The sequence below is a fragment of the Olea europaea genome, chromosome 11 (assembly GCF_002742605.1).
Source record: "Olea europaea var. sylvestris chromosome 11, O_europaea_v1, whole genome shotgun sequence".
Taxonomy (NCBI): domain Eukaryota; kingdom Viridiplantae; phylum Streptophyta; class Magnoliopsida; order Lamiales; family Oleaceae; genus Olea; species Olea europaea.
In genome coordinates, this window is record NC_036247.1 from 8,367,183 (window position 1) to 8,390,385 (window position 23,203).

Consider the following 23,203-nt stretch of genomic DNA (forward strand, 5'->3'; position numbering starts at 1 on the left):
ATCTAGGTCGATGGGGTCGCTCCTCCCTCCATTGTCAGGGGTCCCAGCATCGTCGCCATCATCATCCCCATCACCCTCAGAAGAGGATAGATCGAGATCCTTAGCAAGCTCATTCACAGTTTTTAATTCCTCCACTACGGGCTTCAAATTCTCGGGGAGCTTGGTCCTAAGGAATGACCGAGCTAGCCGCAACCCATAGTAATACGAGCCAAACCCGTACTGACCCAGGATAGTCTTGAACTCATCAGACTTTTTGAAGTCATCAACGGCCTGAGCTCGAGCTTCTGCTCGAACATTCGCAAGCTCCGTCTCAAAAGAGCTTTGGGACTGAATGAGCTCGAGCTTCGCCTCCTCAGCTTCGTCTCTTGCCAACCCAACCTTGTCCTCAACTTTCTTGAGGTCCACCTTAGCCGCCTCCAGGGCCTTTCAAGCTCCTGGGCCCTCTTAGACGCAACCTCGCTCTTAACCTCGAGCTCGGCTATGGGATCTGAGGAATTCAACCCCTTGAGTCCAAGACCCCAAGCTACGCTTAGTGTCTACAAAAACAAGTTTGGAGCCCGACGTTAGTGCAAATTAAGAAACCAGTCGAGGGTACCAGAGCATTCATATTAAAAATCGACCTTCAGTGTAAGGAGCTTGAGAGTCCGAACTCCTTCATTCATCTTGAACTCCTTCTCATACTTATCAACTATGCCCTGGATAAGAGCACAGTCGGCGTACTCCTCGAGCGACTTCGTGGGCATATGGTCGTCATCATCAGCTAAGAGGTCTGACCCATAACAAGGGGTACGAAATCAGACTTGTTGTTAAGGGATTGGCTGCCTTGAAGGGGTCGGGTTTTGTGAGCTCTGCCCTAAGTCCCCCATGGTTGGACGGGCGGCCTCCCGTGCCCGCTTCTTTCCCTTGGACGAGGTCGTCGTCGGGGCTTTAGACTTCGGGCCCTTTGCCTTTTTATGAACGTTGTCCAAGAGGGCTGACGGATCGAAAGACATCTCGAATTCTACAAGCAGAAATACAACAAGGCATTAGCTCGAACTATAGATCGATGTTTACACATGAAATATCAAAGATTGCATAAAAAGAAAGATCGTACACTCGAGGCCTTTCACGTTAGCAAGGTCAAGGGTGTTGTCTTCAAGCAAAAAATTGATCTTGTCTGCAAAGGGGTCGTGGTTCACTAACCTCAGCCCATCTTTCTCTAGAACCTCAAAATAGGCCTGACCTTCGTTAAACTTATCTTTATCGGAGATTTCCCACCTCAGGCTAAAGGGATGATCGAGGTCTTGAGGTTTCACCAAAAAGAAACGTTCCTTCCAACCTCTAAGTGAGCTCGGGGTATCAGGAGTTCTTAAAACCCCCCTCCCCTTGGTTGATAAATAAACAAAACAGTTATACCCCGGGGAGAATTTCATATCAAATACCATTCGAAGTAGGTCGACCCTAGGCTCAACCTCGAGGCACCTACATAGTTTGAACAAATACACCAATAACCTCCAACCGTTCGGAGCTAGTTGACCCGGACACAGGTAGTATGAGGTCAGAAAATGGATGAAAAATGGGTGAAGAGGCCACCTAAGCCCTGTCTTAAGAGCGTCCCTAAAAAAGGTCATCTCCCCCTCTCGAGCTCCTAACACGGTCTTAGTTGGCCCTAGAGTTCTAATGTCACAAATTGGCATGACCATGAACTCTCTAGCTATTTTAATAATTACATGTTCTTTGTACTTGGTCGGCTTCTTAAGGTCTGTCAGGACGTCGATATGGGAGTTAACAGGGATGGCCATAGGAATAATGGAAGTTTTTACATCTTCAGGCCTATCACTATGGTTCGAGTCCCTAGGAGCCTGGCTACTGTCACTACTACTCGACCCAGTACCATCACTACTCGACATTACACTAATAATCAAATAAAACAACTTAAAGGCTCGAACTTTTACCTCTGTGGATGATCGCTCACAAACCCCACTAATCCCCGAACTCGAGCTCGATTTACTGGGAAATGAGAGTGAAAAAGTGAAAAATGGGGGTGAAAGTTGGGGTATTTATAGGGGACTGAGGAAGACCAACGGTCATGCAATCTCAACCCTTGGACCAAGATACGTGGCGAGAATCTAAGGTCGTGCCTTAACATCACACGTGGCGACCATCTGAGATTTCTCTTTGACATCCCATCCAACACTCGACACGTGGTAAAACACCTGGACGTTCATGCCTCTACATCTTCGCTCGTAGATCAAGATGGGATGGAATCTACGACCTCGATGTATGGGGCCAATGATGATCCTAGATCTTGTCCATCACGAACTCCACCTTATAACCCCGATCTCAATACCCCCTAAAAACACCAAGACAAGGTCGGGCATTTGAGGTCGGGGTATGTATATTGACTCGACAGCTTTTCTATAAGACTTATGGGGACACTAATCCTTATCTGGTCACAATCCCTACCCTATTAGACTCCTTCTTTAACTCAAACAGTGACTTAAATACTTGAAGTGAAACACTAACTCCTTTTCCTACGAGGATAAGGATCGTGACAGAATAAGTCCTTTTAGGACTCCACCGTTGACATCTATAAATACCCAACCCGTGTTCATTCTTGATGTACGTTTTTTATTATCTTCATTTTATAGCCTCACGCACTAAATTCTCCATCTCACTTAAGTATCGGAGGGGCGACGAGCACACACCTTGTTGCCTTTGTTGCAGGTATTCACAGACCATTCGTGTTCATCAAAGTGAAATTCGTCCATCAAGCTCGAGTTCTTTCAGGTGATATTTTTTTGGTAGCATCATATATTATTCTTGTAACTAATATTTTTAGGTTAAAGTTAATTATTTTTCCTCGATGTAAAGTTGTGTTTTGTTGCAATTGTGCATTATTTATTTATTTATTTTTTTGCAGTTAAAACTTAAAAGACAATGCACGATCTAACGCGCCTTAAACCACAATAGTAGGCGGGATGCACGTGACTTCATAATATACATTTTAGCTGCTCCCTTTTTGTTTCATTCATTCCCATTCCCTATTCCCAAAAATCCTCCGCTAAAATAAAAATAGCTTTCTTTTTCTGACATGTATTTGTAACAGTCAACACTCTCACCGTCTCCTCAAGTCTTCCCCTCTCCCCCCGTCTCGCCCTCTCTCTCTCGGACATTATCCGAATTAAACAGGATTTTTTTTCTCTATATATATTTATATGTAATTTATAGATATATACGGCAATTTGTGTGGAGGTGGTTTAAGGTGGTGAATTTGAGAATTGAATTGAGGACAAATTGAAATTGAGCTAGGGTTTTGAAAGAGAGGAGAGAGGAAAAATGCCGATGAGTAGGTATGAGATAAGGAATGAGTACAGCTTGGCTGATCCAGAGCTGTACAGAGCCGCCGATAAGGATGATCCGGAGGCTCTGCTCGAAGGCGTTGCTATGGCTGGCCTAGTCGGCGTTCTCCGCCAGCTCGGTGACCTTGCTGAGTGAGTTCTTCTGTTTTAGTTTTTTGATTTTTTTTTTTTGATTTACTATTTTATGATTGTTTTGTTTTTTGAATTGTGGTAATTGCTGGTGAGATGTGTGGAATTAGGCTTTCTTGTGGATTATATTGCGATTTTGATGGTTGAGCAGTTTTTACTGTTGACAAGTGTGGGATCGAGATCTATTTGATTTTCGGATTTAGGTGTCTCTGAATTCTGGAAAACTGCGATGTAATGTTTTACCAGGCCTTCAAAACAATACGAGCTTGAGCTGGAGATTGTCTTTTTTATTTTTCTTTCTCCGAATTCCTGGAATTGATTAAAATCTTTTGATTGATTAGTAGTGTACACGAGGGATAGCAGCTTTGCTACAGTAATAAGTCTTATTGATTAATTACATTATAGATCTCCATGAAATTGCACTCTGGAACTGAAACTAGCCAAAAATGGAACCAAAATTGGGCAAAAAATCTCCTTCTATGATTTCAAGCTGTTTGTACCATGTCATCAAGTGCAGTGAGAACTATGTCTTAATCAGTCGATGGGGCTTTAAGAATCACTTTGTCTGCTAGATATGGAATCGTCAGGGAAGATGAGGATCACATTTAGTGTATCATATGATGTCTGTATTAAATTTGTGAAATTAGAGTGATCCAACTTTTACGAAAAGATTATTGCATTTTGTTAGCACCTTTATCCGTGTTTCTTATCAACGTTGATGAAACACAATTTTAAAACTTTTTCTGCATTAAATTTCTGTAACTTGTAATCCTTTAGCATCTGTCGCGATGCAATATTATTGTGCAGCTGATTACTAAGTTAATGTTGGTTGAGGATTCTGTCTTTGTGCTCTAGCCTTATTTTGCTGTTGTTTGGAAATGACAGTTTTCAAAATGTTTACCTTACTATCGAAGCAATTTATAGCGTATATTTTAAAAGATTGCTTTTGCAGTTATTGTTCTTTTTAATCTCTTTTTTCTAACTTTTTTAACAAGCCTGATACATCAATTCATTTTACACTGAATCTGCTATAACTTCTGTAGTTCATTAAGAATCAAACAACTTTTATCAAGGCCTTTTGTTTGTTAAGAAGGAAAAATTGGTATTCTTCGGGGAATTAATTTCTATAGGTTGTTTGGAAGAAAGTGACAGTTGAATTGCTTCTGGTTAGATGGTTCCCTCAGCCTCAGTTATCCTATCTGATCTTGTAATTTCTTTTCTTTTTTCCCCCCTTAACCAAAGGAATAATTTAACAATAAGCAGCAATTAAATTCTCTTTCCCATACTAGCCTGAGTATGAAGCATTTTTCTCTTAATTGCTCGTGTCTTGTAATTGCTGAAGGTTTGCTGCTGAAATTTTTCGTGATCTACATGAAGAAGTGATGGTGACTGCTGCCAGAGGCCATGGCTTAATGGTTCGCATCCAACAGCTTGAGGCTGAGGTTCCTTTGATTGAGAAGGCATTTCTCTCCCAAACCAATCATTCTTCGTTCTTCTATAATTCTGGTTAGAACTTTCTGTTGATTTATTATTCGGTTGAATGTGTTCCAAAACATCATTCTTATTATTTTTAGTCTGGAGTTTTTTAAATGGTGATCCTATATTCGTTTTTATTTAGGTAGAGATATGATACATAAAGTCTCAACTGGGAATTGTTGGGTTCTTCATCCTTTTAGGAATCTGTCTGTAGTTCACTTTCTAAATTAAGAATCTGTCTCGAGTTCATTTTCTAAATAACATGTTTGAAAGATGCCTCAAGTTGTTTGATGAATATCACAGTATTATTGGCTGAATAATTATATTGCAGGCGTTGATTGGCATCCTCATCAAAGGATGGACCAGAACCTAATCACACAGGGAGATTTACCTCGATTTATAATGGATTCATATGAAGAATGCAGGGGTCCACCCCGCTTATTCCTTCTAGACAAGTATGATCCTGTGTCTGTACAAGTAGTGTCCAGCAGTACTGAAATAATGTCTCTAAAAGTTAATGAAACCTGCTTATGAATTTAAAGCTCAGAATTTCATTTTTTCTTACAGGTTTGATGTTGCTGGTGCTGGGGCATGTTTAAAACGTTATACTGATCCTGCATTCTTTAAAGCAGAAGCACCATTCGCTGGAATGACGCGCACAGATGTTCAGAGGGAAAAGAAAACCCGCAAAGCAAAGGTAGTTCCTTGGCTATTGCAGCTTTCGGCACCTAGTATAATCCATTTATACTTGAGCAGAGTTATGCCCTCTACTTAGTGCCTGTTTGAGCCTCATTTTCCAAAAATTCATTTTTCTCCATTCCCATTTTCAACCACACATTCTCCCAATAAAATAATTTTGCACATAAATCCAAAATTTTTTCGTACTTTTTAATCACACGTTCTCCAAAAAAATCACTATTACAAAATCTATTCTCCCAAAAATGAGGCTCAAACAGAGCCGTGGATATTTTTCTTTTGTGGCAATGTTATTTGTTTATTTGTACGATTAAGATAGAAGCTATTAGAATAATTCTCTTTCTGATTATACAAAAGTAGAGAAGTTGCAATATAGTTTACATTGTATGAGCTATTGAGTGTATGGTATTACTGCATGTGTTCCACACAGGCCTATATTTGAAGGTTATACTATATCCGTTATCCTTGAAGTTTAATTATCCTCTTTCAGACTACTAAGTTGCTACCTGGAAACTGTCATTTTCACTGGTACAGTTCAAATCTTAGGAATATATACTATCCGATCATCTCGCCAATGAGGACACTATTCCTGTTAAATACCAATAAGTGCTATAATTTAACAGAGATAGTTTTATTCGTAAATTTTGAACTGAAATAATCCACATGGATCCTTGGATCAAGGTTTTATACTTTGCCTCTTCTTTTCAAGTTAAGATTTTCTTAACCTTGTAGTGTCTTTTCTTTTTGGTAATATTAATTTGGGCTGTTTAGTAAATAACATTTCGTATTATCTTTGACTTTACGCCTGCAATACCTGAACCCTTTTTATAACTTGAATTCATAGGGAACCATCAGTTAGAACTTAGAACCAGGCAATTGGCATGGTATGTGATGTGTAGAAACCTATCCCGCTTCTATATTTTACAAACATTTATTTTCTTACTTGAATTTGGAGCATTCTACAGCCATCAGTTTCTCGTATTCCTTACATAACTTTCCAGGTGGTCTGTTTATTTTCTCCCGTATTAATGTATGTTTCTTGTTTTTATGTCTAGCAGAAGAAAGGTCCACGCTGGAGGAATGGAGAAACCCCTGAGGTTGTTGTACCAACAACACATCCCAAGTAAGACTTTAATATCTCTATTTTCAGCTCTCTCTCTCTCTCTCTCTCTCTCTTTTAACTGTTATTATTATACACAACATGAGATCTGCATTATGACGAGTATCTTAACTTTTACAGACTGCATCAATTGTTTCTCGAGGAGCATATTAAGAATGGTGTTGGTAATCCTGCACGTCGAGTGAAATTGAAGAGGAAGCTGGATGGATTTCCGTTTAACTTGAAATCTGGGAAGAGCTACATGGAGAAGGTGTTGAATACCTCTTCCCCAGAACATAAAGTGGTTCATGAAGTCTCTGTGAGGTGGTCACCATTGAAATTACAAACAAATGATCCTAATGAAACTGGACCTAAGGTGCTAGAACTAAGAACAGTGAGTCCTGAAACAGAGAATATGGGAAGAGAAAAAAGTCCTCCATCTCGAGATAGAGAGGAAACTATGCTACAGAAATCCATATATGAGCCAAATGAAATTTCCACAGAAGATAAAATCCCAGAGGTGTCCAAACCCAATCCTAGTTATGAAGAAGATGGCAGCTCATCCGTTCTTCACAGAGTGACAAGTGAAAAGGATATAGCAGCCGATGAAGAAAGAGAAACCGGAGGCAGCTTAGATGGTTACCAATCTGATGATATTGCTAGTGAGAGAGAGAATTATGTTGATGCACCTTCAACAATGGATTCAGAAATGGATACAGATTCTGAAATAAGAGGCAAAAGTGATTTGGTCTCCTTGAATATCAAAAGGCAGCTGTCAATTTCTGATGCAAATGGAAAGCAGCTTCAAGCTCATTCTTCAGATTCTAAATCAGTTGCAACCTCCACTTTATCCAATGATGGGAACAATTCATCCAAAAAGGAGATATCTAGTTTTTCATTATCTGATACTCAAAGCACTTCAGCTGAAAACTCACCATCAGATCGTGATGCTTCTACTGAAGTCTTTCCATCGACTCATATTCCTGAAACTGATATCTTTGATGGATCATCCCACCAGCAAACTGGTCATGGAGATGATTCGGTTTCCCAAGATCCAAAACCTGTTGTTTCTGATGGTACATGTATCGGCATAGCTGAAATATCCAGCCACACTGACTTTGAGGATCTGATTTCTAGCTCATGTGCAACTGATGCAATCCCTACTTCAGTACATTTGGATTCAGAATCAGTTGTCGGAAAAGGTAGGTTCAGGGAGTCAGATGAAATGTCTTCTAGTTATAATGAAATCAGTAATGAATTAATAAATACAGAGCATGATGGGACAAGCATGATTACGAATTTGTCCTGTATTTACAGTATCCCTTCTGCAGCACTGCAGATAGGAGATGATTTCCCACCAAAACTATCTGCTGAAAATCATCCGACAGATGAATCAAATGGAAGTATAAGTGATTATGTACCCAGTATATCTATGGGCTCCGAAGTTCATTGTATTACTAGAGAAAATTCACAAATGTCTGGCACATACTTGCATAGGAATGATTCAAATAAGGAGGATCTAAATCTGGACGAGGACATAGATGATGATTTATATATGGTGTCTGCCAAAAAAACAGTTCCGTGCATATTAGTTGAGGAAGTTCCAAATTTACATGAAAACTGTAAGTGTGGTCATTCTGATACTATTTCTCAGCACAGTGATGGTTGCGTACCTATTGTGTCTGAAGAAAAACAGCTTGTGGATGAGCTGGACGATGGGAATCCAAATGTATTTTCTGATGCTTCAAATAATATATCATGCATCTTGGAGGCTGTTACTGAGAAGGCAAATGATGAAAATTCATTGCATAATATGGCTAAAACTGTTGGTGCAAATGACGATTACACTTGCACTTTAGTTGAAAATCAGATTGGTTCACCAGATTCGGTTTCACCCGATACAGAAGAAAACTCACTTTATTTGTCCCAGAAAGATTTTGAACTTCATGATGCTTGCGATATTATTATTCACGCCAAAGATACAATGGGTAATGAAATTCCAGTAATTGGAAATTCCAAATCTTGCAGTTCCGTAGGGTTGCAGGGCACAGGAATCGGAGGTGATGCTTACCATCTTGATTTAGCTGATGTGGAAAATTCACATTGTAGTGAGGAAAATCTTGATGAGCCTGTGACAACATCAAATAGTGTACAAGTGGATGAAATTAACCCATGCACTGATTTGATTGGAAATGATGCTACTGATATTACTCTATCTCCCGATCCTACATTGCTGAATGAGGTTCATGTACAGTTAGATGAAGTGGATTCTGAGGCAGATCAATCAGTTGCTGTAGTCATGGCTACTACTGACAATAATAGTAATATAGATGGCTTAAAAGTGGGTGAAATCAACCTGTCTACTGATTTAATTGGAAAGGGTGCTACTTGCATTACTTTCTCCCCTGATCCTACATCACTAAATGAGGTTCAAGTACAGTTAGATGAAATTGATTCTGTGGCAGATCAATCAGGTGCAATGGTCATGGATGCTGTTGCTGGCCCTGACAATGATAGTAATGATGATAATGTCTGCTCATCTGTGGATCTCAACAAGTTGCAGGAAGCATATGCTTGTTCTTCTGGGAATTTAGGTCAGAATGAATTCAAAATTGAAATGAAATGTCTGCCAGACAATCATAAGGACTCTGGGTTAGGAAAGGAAGTAGGCCAACAAGAAGCTGCCCCGTCAGGCTCGGACTCAGTTTTATGCAGCAGCCCTGTTGAATATGATCTTGTCAATGCTGCCCCAACTCAGTCATATTTGGAACAAAATGGCTTATTAGCCATAGAACAGGAATCTTGCAGGCAAGGTGGTCTCATAGATCATACTGAAGATGCTTCCACTTTACATGTCCATCATAATGCTGAAGAAACAATTGTAGAAGAGACTATCAAGTTACTTCCTAGTCAAAGTGATAAAGACGATTTTCAAGATACTGTTGAGGAAAACTTGGAGGAGGTACCACAATTGAAAGTTGTGCAGAATTTAGATCCCAATGATCCTGAAGGATCAAGCGATTCTGCTTCTAAATGTTTACTGGTGAACATTCAAAATCAACTTTCTATATCGGAGATTCCAGTACAGGGCAGCAATGATCTTAACGTGTCTGGATATCCCAAGGATCCATTAATTTTGACCCTTCCTCCTATTAACCTTCTTTCTGAGGCAAATCTGATCAATATGGAGGAATTGCCTCCACTGCCACCTCTCCCTCCCGTTCAGTGGAGGATGGGCAAGCTTCAGCACGCTTCTGCTTCAGAGAGAGTAGCAACACAACATAATGTTGGTCCATTCGTATCATCATTGCCAACGGTTGCTGACCGGAATGTTCAAAACCCAATTTTGCCAGTTTCAGCCGTGACACGTGCGGATTCACTTTCTTTACTGGAATATTCTTCTGCTAATATAATGCACTCTGCTTCACTCTCACAAGTGCCACATGGTGGTCATCCCAGCAATACTGAAAATAATCGTCTTGTGCTTGGTGGAAATCAATTGATGAGTTCATCCTTAATGTTGCCTGAAGGCCCCGAACAATATGATGAAATGCCACATGACAGTTTCCTTATGGGAAAGGGAAGTGTATTACAGTCTCGATTAACTTCATTCTGCCAAGAAACTTCTGTAGATACAGCATCCACTAATAACATTTGCTTGACACATGAATTGATCGGACCTTTGCATCAAGTGGCTGCAGAAATCAGTTCAAAGGAAGAGGTCACCCCAGAAATCAGTTCCTTCTGCCAAGAAACTTCTGTAGATACAGCATCCACTAATAACATTTGCTTGACACATGAATTGATCGGACCTTTGCATCAAGTGGCTGCAGAAATCAGTTCAAAGGAAGAGGTCACCCCAGAAATCAGTTCAAAGGAAGAGGTTGCCCCAGAAATCAGTTCAAAGGAAGAGAAGGTTGAACGCAGCTCTTCCAGTATGGAGGCAAACCCTACGAGGCCTGAAGAAGTTAAATTTTTACCAAAGATGCCCGTGCTTGTCATGCCATCTTCAGAGGGTGAAACCACATCACCAACTTTGGAAGATGGAATTGCAAATGGGAGTAGAACAATGAAGCAACCTAGACCTCGAAATCCTCTGATTGACGCTGTTGTGGCTCGTGATAGAAGCAAAGTAAGTATTCCAAGGTCCCTTGGCCTGTTAAAAAATAGATTGGGTTTAGTGAGATGCATCCTTCTGATAAGTTGAATTATTCTGCAGTTGAGGAAAGTGACAGAACGGATTAGGCCTGAGATACAGAAAGTTGATGAAAGAGATTCACTCTTGGAACAAATACGGACCAAGGTAAGAATAGACAAGCCTGGAGTATTTTCCGGTGTTTTTTTGATATGTACCCATTGTCATCTTGAGCAGATAATTAGATATTATCTTCATTTGTCAGTCATTCAACCTGAAACCTGCAGTCGCTAGTAGGCCTAGCATTCAGGGTCCTAATACCAATCTTAAAGTTGCTGCAATTTTGGAGAAAGCAAATGCCATTCGCCAGGTCTCTCTCTCTCTCTCTCTCTCTCACACACACACACACACAGAGCATGCTTGCAAATGTATACTTGTTTTGTGTTAATTATGGTGTATATTGATGAAATATTGTAGGCATTTACTGGAAGTGATGACGACGATGAAGATAGTTGGAGTGATTCATGAACAATCTTCCCTAAGCTGTAATTCCGGAATAGTGCAGCCATCTTGTCGACAATCTTGCGAGAGTTTGGTTGCCCACAAGGGAAAATATGGGGGATGTTATTGGAAAGTTAACGTGATTGTTATTTGAGAAATTCTGGTTGTATAGAATTTTTCCCACAAAAGAAATCCAGAAAAGTCACATGGGATAACCCATGCGAGTTTTATATTGAAAAAATATAACCACCCACGCCGGACTGTGTGTGGTCTGTTAGTTTTTAGGCAGATTATTTTCTGTACATGTAGTGCGCCTCTTTTTAGTTTATGTCTTCTGTTCTCTCTCTCTCTCTCTCTCTCTGATATAATGCAGCTCTTTGGTTGCTTCCCAACCAGGGTAATGTTCGGCTGAAATTTGTTGAAGCATATTTGAGGCCCGTTTGTATATAGAATAGTAATTCCTTTGCCTGTAAATGTTGGAGATATATGGTTGCAGTTGTTTTTTTCCCCCAAAATTTCATTTGTAAACGCATCACTACAATTTTGTTTTTGCTTTATACTGGGATGTTTCACATGCCTTAGCCAGATGTTATGGAGAGCTTGTAATTGAGAAATGAATTGCTTGGACCATCTTTTGACATGTTAAATCTCATTCTTTGTAGGTTTTACATGGTGAATATGTAATTTTAGTTCAGTTTGGTTTCTTTGAGAAGAGCTGAATAGCGGAATGATTTATTACGGAGCAAGCCAGTGATCAAGGTTGCTTTTTCTGGTTCTTTAAGGATTTAACAACTCGATGTTGCTTGCATGTACTGGATGACAAGCGACTGAAACTCCCTTTGGTCTCTGGCATTGTCAGAGTTTTTTTTCCTTGGGTTGTGTGCATGCAGTACTGTAATCCAGTTAGTATAATACTGAACTTAGGTATATGTCTTTAATTGGTCATTGAAATTTAAAACGTTGAGTTTTGGTAATTGAATTTAGATCAATATCTTCGATTACTCATTGAAGTTTAAAATGTCGAGTTTTGACCGTTGAACTTTGAAAAATGTTGTACAATACTTACTAAAAACTCGACATTTTTCAAATTTGAACATTTATACTAGTGAGCAACGTACAATATTTTTTAAAGTTCAGTATTTTAAATTTCAGTCAGTAATTGAAGACATGGACCTAAATTTAATGATCAAAATTTGACATTTTAAATTTCAGTGATTAATAAAAAATATAGACATAAGTTCAACGACCATTGAAACAATTAATTCAAAAAGGATAACTGCCCAACTATCATACCCGTGTAATGCCATTGGTTGTCATTTTCCGAAGTTAAGGTTCAAATTTGAAAGACGGTTTTAAAAATCAAATTAGAAGACAGTGAAATGAAGTATAGTTGGAACTTAAGATGATGGCGACAATGAATTGATGCATGATCTGATTCTTATGAATCTAGAAGTTCAAATTTTTCAGAGACACTGAGTCTTCATTTGGTCCTCATTAAATTACATTTTATTTTCTCCTCTCATATTTTTATTCATACAATCTTTTCTAAAATAACATTGAACGTAAATTGAAAACTTTTCCTTCTTTTTTAATCATTCATTTTTCGAAAAAATATTATTCAATCCACTTTTATTTCCAAAAAATGGGGCCAAACGCTGGCTGAGATACAAGTATAAAAGGGATATATTGAGATACAAGTATAAAATGGATATCTTGATATATCATAGAGTAACAATCCATAAAGTTTATATCACCAGTATTACATCATATTTTGTATTTGCTATCATTTGAGTAATACTAGGCCATGTTTGATTGGCTGTTATTTTTCATGAAAAATGGAATTCAAATTTCAACTTCTACTTTTTGGCTATTTGATAGTGTATATATATATATATATATTTTCTTGTTTTTCAAGGATGTTGCTGATTTTTTTTTGAAAATGAAAACAAATTCTATTCCTAATTGTAAAAAAATATTTTACAATTTTCATGTAAAACAAAGTCAAATAAATACCAAAAGATAGATGATTTTCTTGACTTTTTTTCTTTGGGCAATGTAAACAAATTCTATCCCCCAATGGTTATAATTCTATCCCTTTAATTGACAATTTTCATGTAAAACAAGTCAAATGAACACCAAAAAACACTTTTATTTTAACATTTTTCACGTAAAAAATTATATCAATCAAACACAATAATTGACAATTTTTAGTAAAATAATTTCTAAACAATTCAATTCCCTAAAATTTATTTTCTTTTCACTCAAATTTCATTTTTTCAATCAAATGACCCTTAATGTATCTTGTATTTTTTTCTGAATCCAGTAACAAAACGGAGAATATGCCTAATTAATAGGTGAGTCATTCTCGTCCTCAACAGTCGAATCCATTTTGACACGGCAATTACATTGTACTTAATTCGATGGTTATTTGAATTTTGCGGCGGCAAGGCGACGTCGCCTTCTTTTCTTTCTAACCATGAGTACAGTGTTGTTCAATCCCGCTTCTCCCATTGTCCCGCTTGCCTTAACTGAAATAAAAGCAGCTCTCTTTCAAGGCTTCACTTCCTTCAACCACCTCAAGCACATCCATGCACGCCTCTTTCGATTTCACCTCGATCACAATCACTATCTTTTGAACATGCTCTTAAAATCCACCTTCAACTTCAACCACCCAGATTACGCTACTGCTATTTTTACCAATACTTATGATCCGAATATTTTCTTATGGAACACTGTGATTCGTGGGTTGGTGTCAAGTGATTGTTTTTCTCAAGCGACTGAGTTTTTTAGTTTGATGCATAAGGATGGTTTTTTGCCGAATAATTTTACGTTTCCGTTTGTGCTCAAGTCTTGTGCAAGGAACTCAAATTTTGGACTAGGTATGAATGTTCATTCTCTCGCTGTGAAAGCGGGTTTTGATTGTGATGTGTTTGTGAACACTGGGTTGGTGTCCTTTTATGCGAAAGTGGGGAGTTTGGTGGATGCACAGAAAGTGTTTGATGATATTCCTGAAAAGAATGTGGTTTCTTGGACAGCAATAATAAGTGGTTATATTGGAGCTGGGAGGCTTACAGAGGCAGTTAATTTGTTTCGGAGGTCATTAAAGATGGGTCTGAGGCCGGATAGTTTTACTCTTGTTCGGGTTTTGTCGGCGTGTGGTCAATTAGGGGATTTGGGGGCCGCTGAGTGGATACATAGATGTGTACTGGACACTGGAATGGGGAGGAATGTCTTTGTGAACACCTCTTTAGTCGATATGTATGGCAAATGCGGAGACATGGAGAAGGCTCGTGCTGTTTTTGAAGATATGACTGAAAGGGATATTGTTTCTTGGAGTGCTATGATTCAGGGTTATGCTGCAAATGGNAATATCTACTCCGCTAACCATAAATGGGACAAGTCAGAAAAAATTAGGTCAGTTATGAATGAAAAAGGCGTTCAGAAAGTGCCCGGGTACAGTTGGATAGAAGTAGATGGAATTGTACACGAGTTTCTCGTTGGAGATACTTCCCATCCTATGTCAGTTAAGATATATGTTAAACTCAGAGAATTGGCCAAAGAGTTGAGAGCAGCAGGTTACACTCCAACAACTGAATTTGTTCTATTTGACATTGAAGACGAGGAGAAGGAGCATTTCCTTGGTTGTCATAGCGAGAAGCTTGCTCTTGCATTTGGCTTAATCAGTACTGAACCCGGAAATATAATCCGAATAGTTAAAAACCTCCGGGTTTGTGGCGACTGTCATACAGCAATCAAGCTCATCTCAAAGATATCGGGAAGAGAAATTATTGTGAGGGACACTAACCGTTTCCATTGTTTCGTTGATGGTTCATGCTCTTGTAGAGATTATTGGTGAGGCATATTTCGGATGTAGCTTTGAGGAAATATTTCTTCAAAATACCAAAAATTGGTGACTGACATACGTCTCTCAAGCTAATCTTGAAGATAACAAGCAGTGAAATTATCATGAGGGACACTAACTGTTCGATTGTTTGCTGATTGTTGTGTATGTGTAAGGATTATTTATTGGGGGTTTACATTTGCTGTTAAATTAAGACAATGGAGTACACATCTAAATGCAATTCTAGAAAAGCACGGTGAGATCATACAGTTACACAGGGATGCAGTTGCGATCAGGAAAAGCACAGTTATTCAGTAAAATGAGATAAAATTACCTCCTGACTGATTTAATACTCTCCCATCAATTGCGAACTTTGAGAGTTGGAAGTTAAGCCCCAGTGCAGGGTGCTTGTGTCGTTTGACAATGTCCCACGGATACTTCAGAAGGTACGTTGTATTGGGTTTCCACCTTCAACTTATACAGGCTAGCATACTTATCCCGATTGAGATGACAGGTGATGACTAGATTAGATTGGGATGTGCTATCTTGAGCATTCTTTTGATATTTGCCAATTCGTTATACCATCTTAGGGCTGCGGTAAAATTCAGATTGCACCAGTCAATCATCTAGAACGTGTTAAACAGTGCATGGGGCAATGAAGAATCTCAACTTGTTCGGTTGGAGTGCAGAACAGACCAGGATAACAGCTCTGTAGACTGACTCAGAATAGGATGGATTTTGTGACATCATTGCAACTCTGTGTCCTGTCTTGTATAATTGCCCCTGTTCAGTTTGCTGTTGCAAAATCGACTTGGTGTTCGTGATTATAATGTTTTAAAACACTAAAATGAGATTTATACATACCCAACTCGGTAGCAAAAATTTAGCAGCTTTCCTCTCAACTCAAACCAGCACAAAATGAGTTCTCACTTCTCACTAGGTGCCAAAATTCGCAATTACAAAAATATAACATATTCAACTCTAACTAACATAAAAATAACATTTATTAGTGACATGGCATACATGGATTTCTAAACAAAAAATTAACTTCCACTGTGATGCAATTCCTAAATGGTAAATAGTTCAGCACCAAACAAGTAATTTTCGAATTTTAAATATGTAATATATTACACTTGTTAAGATTTATCTCTTTACATTACATAATGCTGAAAAGACAAGAAATTTGTTAATAATAAAAAGTGACATGACACCTTTTTTTATCAACTTATAAGAATTTGTGGGGAAGCGTTATTTTCTAGAGGTTATGTGAGATTGGAGTGTATTGTGAGTATGAATTGGTTGTCCTTAGCGTTTGAAATCTCTCAATTCGTGTCATTTTTTTGAAATGGATCCTTTTTATAGAAAAAGATTTCCCTTTTATCGTTCCTATCACATGCAATGTTTTACCTTTGGAATGTGCACTTCTCAAGCAACAATAGTACTAAGATTGGGAATGATGGGCAGCACAATAATCTCATGCTGACCTATAGACTAGTGAAAAGAGGAGGTTCCAAGAAATATTAGATTTAATAACAATAAAATGTGCAGCACTCAAAGATTGAAACACAAGAAAAAAAGGGGATCTCATTAAAATGCCCCAAGGTAGTAACAATTCGAAGAATCTTGCAAAAATATAGGTGCTTCTTTCTCCAGGAAACCCACTGTGAGTGTTGATCTCAAACTAAGGCTTAGAAATCAGGGTGTTTTCTCACTCAGACCAGAATCACCTAAGATCACAGAAGATTCGATCTTCTCACTTCAGAAAAATGGTTCACACAAGAACACACAATACTTTTCAGAAAGAATCACTCAAGATTTCAAAACCAGATTTGAGAAAGTGTTGAAAATCAAATAAGATCTTTGATTTTAAGAGAGAAGAAGAAGATGAACTCGAACGGCCAGAGTATAGAGAGATGTCTTTTGAAAACTAGAAAAATTCATGCATTTCAATCTTAGGGCTTCCTTTTATATGAGTCACCAAATGGTCAGCCATCTAATGGACATGGGGTTGACACATGGTATCATCATGGGCGTCCATTAGAAGAAACACGATTTTATAAATTGAAATTGTGTTTTTAACAGACTAGCTAACCCTTTAAAATCAATAAGGAAAAGTCAGCTGGTCAACTCACAAAATTGTATCATTGTGCCACAACCTTTCAATCTCCACTTTGGTACAATGATCCACATTCACTCAACAGTGTGGTTGCTTCCAGTTTTAAGACATCATTAGCATTCATATCAGATACTCAAATCAGCATGCAGTGATGTTCAACAGGTTCAAGCTGTCTGAGAACTTGTTAAGGGGTAGCACCGTTGTACCTGCATCAGCAGGGTTAAAATTAGTAGAAATATTTTCAAGTTTCACAACTCCTTGTGAAATTATATCCCTTATAAAGTGAAATCTAACATCAACATATTTAGATCTATTATGCAAGACTGGATTTCTACTTAAATGAATGGGTGACTGACTATCAGAATAAAGAACTACTTCCTTAACAAAGCCAAATTCATTTGATAACCCTTTCAACCATATTCCTTCTTTTATAGCATCTGTTGCAGCAATATATTCAGTTTCGTTAGAAGATAATGCAACTATCGTTTGAAGTTGGGATTTTCAGCTAATGCAAGAATTACACAAAGTATACATATAGGTTGAAGTGGACTTCCTATTGTCTCTGTCGCTAGCATAGTCTGAATTAGTATAACCTCTCAATACAACACCTTCAGTTTGTTTTCTGAACTGAATTCCAAAATCTGATGTACTCTTAATGTATCTAAAAAGTCATTTCATGGCTTCCTAATGAGCTTCACCTGGATTTGAAATATATCTACTTAAGACACTTATAGAATATGCCTAATTTGGCCTAGAACCGACCATGAGGTACATGACAGACCCAACTGCGTTAGAATATGACACTCTTGCCATCCTTTCAAATTCTTCTTTAGATTTAGGACATTGTTCATTTGAGAGTTTAAAATGATTTGCCAAAGGCAAACTTACACTTTTGGAATCAGACATAAAGAATTTATTTAGCAATTTCAACATATATGACTTTTGGCTGAGACTTAGTGTGCTTTATCTCCTATTTCTTTTAACTTCAATACCTAAAATCCTTCTCACGGGACCTAAGTCCTTCATTTCAAATTCAGATTTTAGTTTATTTTTGATATCTTCTATCTCCTTTATGTTATGACTTGCCAATAACATGTCATCCACATAAAGGAGTAGATAGAGGGAATTTTCTACACCATTTCTTTTACAATATAGGCAGTTATCAAAGTTACTTCTCTTAAAACCAAGTCCAAGTACAAAGTTGTCAAATTTTTTATACCATTGTCTTGAAGTTTGTTTTAAGCCATATAAGAATTTTTTAAGAGGGCAAACTAAGTCAGATTCCTGGTTTACCTCAAATCCTTTAGGTTGTTTCATGTAAATGATTTCATCTAGATCACCATTTAAAAAAACTATTTTTACATCTAGTTGATCTAGTTCCTAGTTAAACTGTGTGGCTAAGGCCAAAATAACCTTAACAGTAGTAAATTTTACAACAGATGAGAAGATTTCATTGAAATCTACTCCTTCGTTTTGGGTAAAACCCTTAGCCACTAGTCTAGCTTCGTATCTTATATCATTTTCACTTTGTTGACCTCTTTTAATTTTGAAAATCCATTTACAGTCAACAACCCTTTTTCCTTCTGGTCTTTTTCCAAAACCCAAGTTTTGTTCTTTTTAAGTGATTGCATTTCACCCTGCATTGTTGCAAGCCATTCCTTAGAGTCTTTAATATTTATGGCTTCCTCAAAGGACTCGAGCTCATTCTCAATCATACTTCGATAACATAGCAAAGATACATCTTCATCAAACCTAACAGGAGGCCTTATTCGTCTTCTTTACCTATCTCTAGCAAGTTGATAATCATCTAAAGGTTGACCAGATTCTAATTTAGCTTCAGATTCATCATCAGGAGCACCATCACCATGTATCTCCTCATTTTCCTCATCAGATTGTGTAGCATTCTGATGATTTTCGTCATCAAATTGCTCCACCTTAATTTCAACCCCTTTTTCCACACTTTCATCCTGACTTAAGGGCTCTATTTTGTTTTCAAATTTAAGGCAAGGTAGATCATCTTCATTAAACACCACATTCCTATTAATTATGATCTTATAGCCTTTGTTTTCCCTTACCCATAGCCTATACCCTTTCACCGCTTAACCATAGCCCAAGAATACACATTTAAGGGCCCTATGTTCTAATTTTCCTTCAAATTGGTGTGCAAAGGCTGCACAACCAAATACCCTCAAGTTAGACTGAAGTCTACTGGTTTTCCACTTCACATCTCTTCAGGGGTTTTAAAGTGTATAGCACTAGAAAGGCTACTATTAATCAGATAACTAGCAGTTTTAACAGCTTCCCCCTAAAAAATCTTAGGCAGGCCTAAACTTAAGAGCATATATCTCACTTTTTCAAGAATTGTTCTATTAATTCTTTTTGCCAAACCATTTTGTTGTGGGGTGTGTGCTACTGTTCGATGTCTTAATATACCAGAGAATTTGCACAACTCATCAAATTCAAGATTGAAAAATTCCAAATCATTTTCAGTTCTTAAGACCTTAATATTTTTGTCAGTTTGGTTTTCAATCAAAGTTTTCTAGTCCTTGAAAACACCATAAGTATCAGATTTTGATTTTAAAAGAAAAGTCCATTTTTTTCTAAAAAGATCATCAATAATTGACAGGAAATATTTAAAACCAGTATGAGTTGTTACAGAAGCTGGTCTCCAAAGATCAGCACGCAAATATTCAAGTATAGACACATATTTAAGCATTCTAGGCAAGAAAGGTAATCTGTTATGTTTTCCAAGAATGCAAGTCACAAAAACTGAGTTTTCCTATGTTTTCCTTTCCAAAGGCACCCTGGATTTTCAAGATCTGTAGTCCTCTGTCACTAATATGGCCCAATCTTTTATGCCATATATGTTTCTTATCATTTTGGACTGAGATTACTGATGATGTGGACTCTAAAAAATTTTCAATTTGTAAAATGTATAGGCCATGTCTCTTTGGGGCTTCAATAATTACTTGTGTACTCCTTAAGATTTTAATGTATCCCTTATTAATCAATATGTCATATTTTAGGTCATCTAGAACCCCTAAGGAAATAAGATTTCTTTGTAAATCAGGAACATATCTAGTCTTTTCCAAAACCAGTTTATTATTTCCTTTTACTTTCAAAGTGATTGTTCTTATTCCTTTAACCTGACATGTCATGTGATTACCCATTAACACCTTACCGCCATTTACATTTTCAAACTCAGTAAACCATTCTTTGTTTGGACAAATATGGTAGGTGCAGCCCGAGTCAAGAATCCACTCTTGACAAGGTGGACAGTTTATAGCTACATAAACTTCATCAGTTAAGGTCTCATTATTGTAGGCTAAGGTTGCACCACCATCATCTTTTGATTTATTTTTCAAATCACTAAGTCTTTTGGAACAATTTTTTATAAAATGACCCTCACTAAGAAAATAGAAAAACTTCTTTCCTTTAGTCTTCATTTTCATTTTATCCTTAGGATTTGCCTTTTCTTGTGTCCAGATTTTTTGTTAAAGTTCACAATCTTAGGATTAGACTTAGTTTTAGCCATCAAGTTCTCCCCATTGATAGATTCTCTCTTGTCGGACTTTAACTCTAACTCCTTATTTCTTAAAGCATTAATAATTACATAAGTGGTTAGAGTTTCCCTCCCATTTTCAATTGCACTTTTAACATCTTTATACTTATCACCAATTGAATTTAGCAAGACCACAGCCAACTGATCTTTTGAGAGTTTCTCATCACAATCGGCTAGATCACGGGATAGTTTATTAAATCTATCAATATTAGCCTCAAGATCAAGTGACGGGTCAGTTTACAACCAAAAAATTGTTTCAGAAGATACACTTTATTAAGCATTGATTTGTTCAAGTATGTATCTTCCAATTTTTTCCACAGCTCAGCAGCAGTCGTAGTCTCATCAATTTCTCAAGTACATTCTCAGATAAATGCAGAAAAATTGAACTCCAGGCAGTTTCATCAAGTTCAATTTTCTTGGTTTCTTCTAAATCATCAGGCCATGTTTCATCAATGGCTTTAGCACATTTTTGTTGTAACAAAATTGCCCTCATTTTCTGGCGCCAAAGATTGAAGTCTCTTTTGCCATTAAAAACATCCAATTCAAAATTTGTATTTGTCATTTTTAGAAAAAAAAAAAAATTGAATGCATATACGGTATAAGCAAATCAAGAAGACATTGCACAAAAAAAAAAAAAAATTTACAACTTAAAGAACAACTCAAGTATCACCACACAGAAGATATTGAATATACAGTAATTACAAGTTGTAAAGAACTTCAATTATTTCATAGGATTTGTTCAAAGTCTTATAGTCACAAAGTGTTTTTCTCAACACAAATCACATTTAAGTTGCAAGCACCGAGATTATACACCAAAAAATATCACAATAGTATATGAATATCGAGACCTTTGACTTAAGTCAAGGTAACCCTCAGATTCTAGACAACTCTAGGGTTTTTGGACAAAGGAATTGCCCAACCAGCCGCAGATCAAGAGTTTAAATCACAGTTGCAGCAAGCTTAAAGTGTTTATACAATTAATTTGTAATATTAATCGAAAAACCAGAACAATCTCACTAGATCCCTTCAATAGGGTTTCAAGAAATAACAAAGGTTAGGTAAAAAACGAGTGTCACAGTTTCAGATCTACACAGATCAAAGCCAAGAACCTCCGTCCAACCGCTCTGATACCACTGAAAAAGAGAAGTTTCCAAGAAATATTTGATTGAATAGCAATAAAATGTGCAGTAATCAAAGATTGAAACACAAGAAAAAGGGGATCTCATTAAAATTCCCTAAGGCAGTAACAATTCGAAGAATCTCGCAAAAATATAGGTCCTTCTTTCTCCAGGAAACCCGCTGTGAGTGTTGATCTCAAACTAAGGCTTAGAAATCAGGGTGTTTTCACACTCAGACTAGAATCACCTAAGATCACAGAAGATTCGATCTTCTCACTTCAGAAAAATGGTTCACACAAGAACACACAATACTTCTCAGAAAGAATCACTCAAGATTTCAAAACCAGATTTGAGAAAGTGTTGAAAATCAAATAAGATCTTTGATTTTCAGAGAGAAGAAGAAGATGAACTCGAACGGCCAGAGTATAGAGAAAAGTCTCTAGAAAATCAGAAAAATTCATGCATTTCAACCCTAGGGCTCCCTTTATATGAGTCACCAAATGGTCAGCCATCCAATGGATATGGGGTTGACACATGACATCATCATAGGCATCCATTAGAAGAAACACGATTTTATAAATTGAAATTGTGTTTTTAACAGACCAGCTAACTCTTTAAAATCAACAAGGAAAAGTTAGCTGGTCAATTCACACAATTGCATCATTGTGCCACAACCTTTCAACTAGCATCCGATCATACTTTGTTTTGTCAAAGATTATGATGGGTCATTTGAGCGGTGTTGACGCAGCTAAGGGACAAACCATCATGAAGGTAACGATTATTTTTTCTTAAATACTACTCTGATGGAAATAATAACTTTTTGACTTATTTTTAATTTAAATGTTATTTTCTTCATTTTGACACTAGTTTCCCTTTATGAGTTTGGCACATTTACCTCTTGCCCTATCCTTTCGAGGTTGAGGAACCACTTGTCTGCATCACGCCGCATCCTAAATGTACCCTAAAGCTTGCAACTCATTTTAGGGGTGTAACAAAATTCAGTTTATAGGCGTTGCAAAGAGTAATTTATACATTCAATTTTGCAAATGAAGAAGAGCCCACAATATGATCCCTGAAAAAAGTATATCAGATATTTCTGGATCATGGTAAAGAATAAAAAAAGTTCAAATCCCATTTGTTATATTGTTTAACATAGCTTTTTTAATACTTATGCAATAAAATAGCAATC

At 37.4% G+C, this 23,203-nt stretch overlaps 2 protein-coding genes across 6 annotated transcripts; both read left to right on the top strand.

The window, feature by feature from the left end:
- Positions 1-3,010: 3,010 nt before the first annotated feature.
- Positions 3,011-12,081, top strand: LOC111403229 (protein SCAR2-like). Of its 5 annotated transcripts, XM_023031655.1 has the most exons (11): positions 3,011-3,473; positions 4,813-4,976; positions 5,278-5,401; positions 5,514-5,643; positions 6,698-6,765; positions 6,883-7,943; positions 8,073-10,474; positions 10,577-10,873; positions 10,961-11,044; positions 11,142-11,246; positions 11,354-12,081. In XM_023031655.1, exons 1-11 carry the CDS (start codon positions 3,319-3,321, stop codon positions 11,402-11,404), a joined length of 4,641 nt encoding a protein of 1,546 aa, XP_022887423.1. In that variant the 5' UTR covers positions 3,011-3,318; the 3' UTR covers positions 11,405-12,081. The 5 variants fall into 5 exon arrangements, with proteins under 5 accessions (XP_022887423.1, XP_022887419.1, XP_022887422.1 ...); XM_023031651.1 differs by having other exon boundaries at positions 6,883-10,474; XM_023031654.1 differs by having other exon boundaries at positions 6,883-10,462; positions 10,595-10,873.
- A 1,640-nt stretch (positions 12,082-13,721) lies between these two features.
- On the top strand, positions 13,722-16,077 carry LOC111404412 (putative pentatricopeptide repeat-containing protein At3g08820). The gene has a single exon (XM_023033223.1). It carries the CDS (start codon positions 13,854-13,856, stop codon positions 15,231-15,233), a length of 1,380 nt encoding a protein of 459 aa, XP_022888991.1. The 5' UTR covers positions 13,722-13,853; the 3' UTR covers positions 15,234-16,077.
- Positions 16,078-23,203: the final 7,126 nt, after the last annotated feature.

Excerpts from the sequence above, each read along its gene's own strand:
- LOC111403229 (XM_023031651.1), top strand. The coding sequence starts at position 3,319 with ATGCCGATGAGTAGGTATGAGATAAGGAATGAGTACAGCTTGGCTGAT. Across the intron at positions 5,402-5,513 it reads CGCTTATTCCTTCTAGACAA|GTTTGATGTTGCTGGTGCTG; the intron begins GTATGATCCTGT and ends TTTTTCTTACAG. Across the intron at positions 11,045-11,141 it reads TGGAACAAATACGGACCAAG|TCATTCAACCTGAAACCTGC; the intron begins GTAAGAATAGAC and ends TTCATTTGTCAG.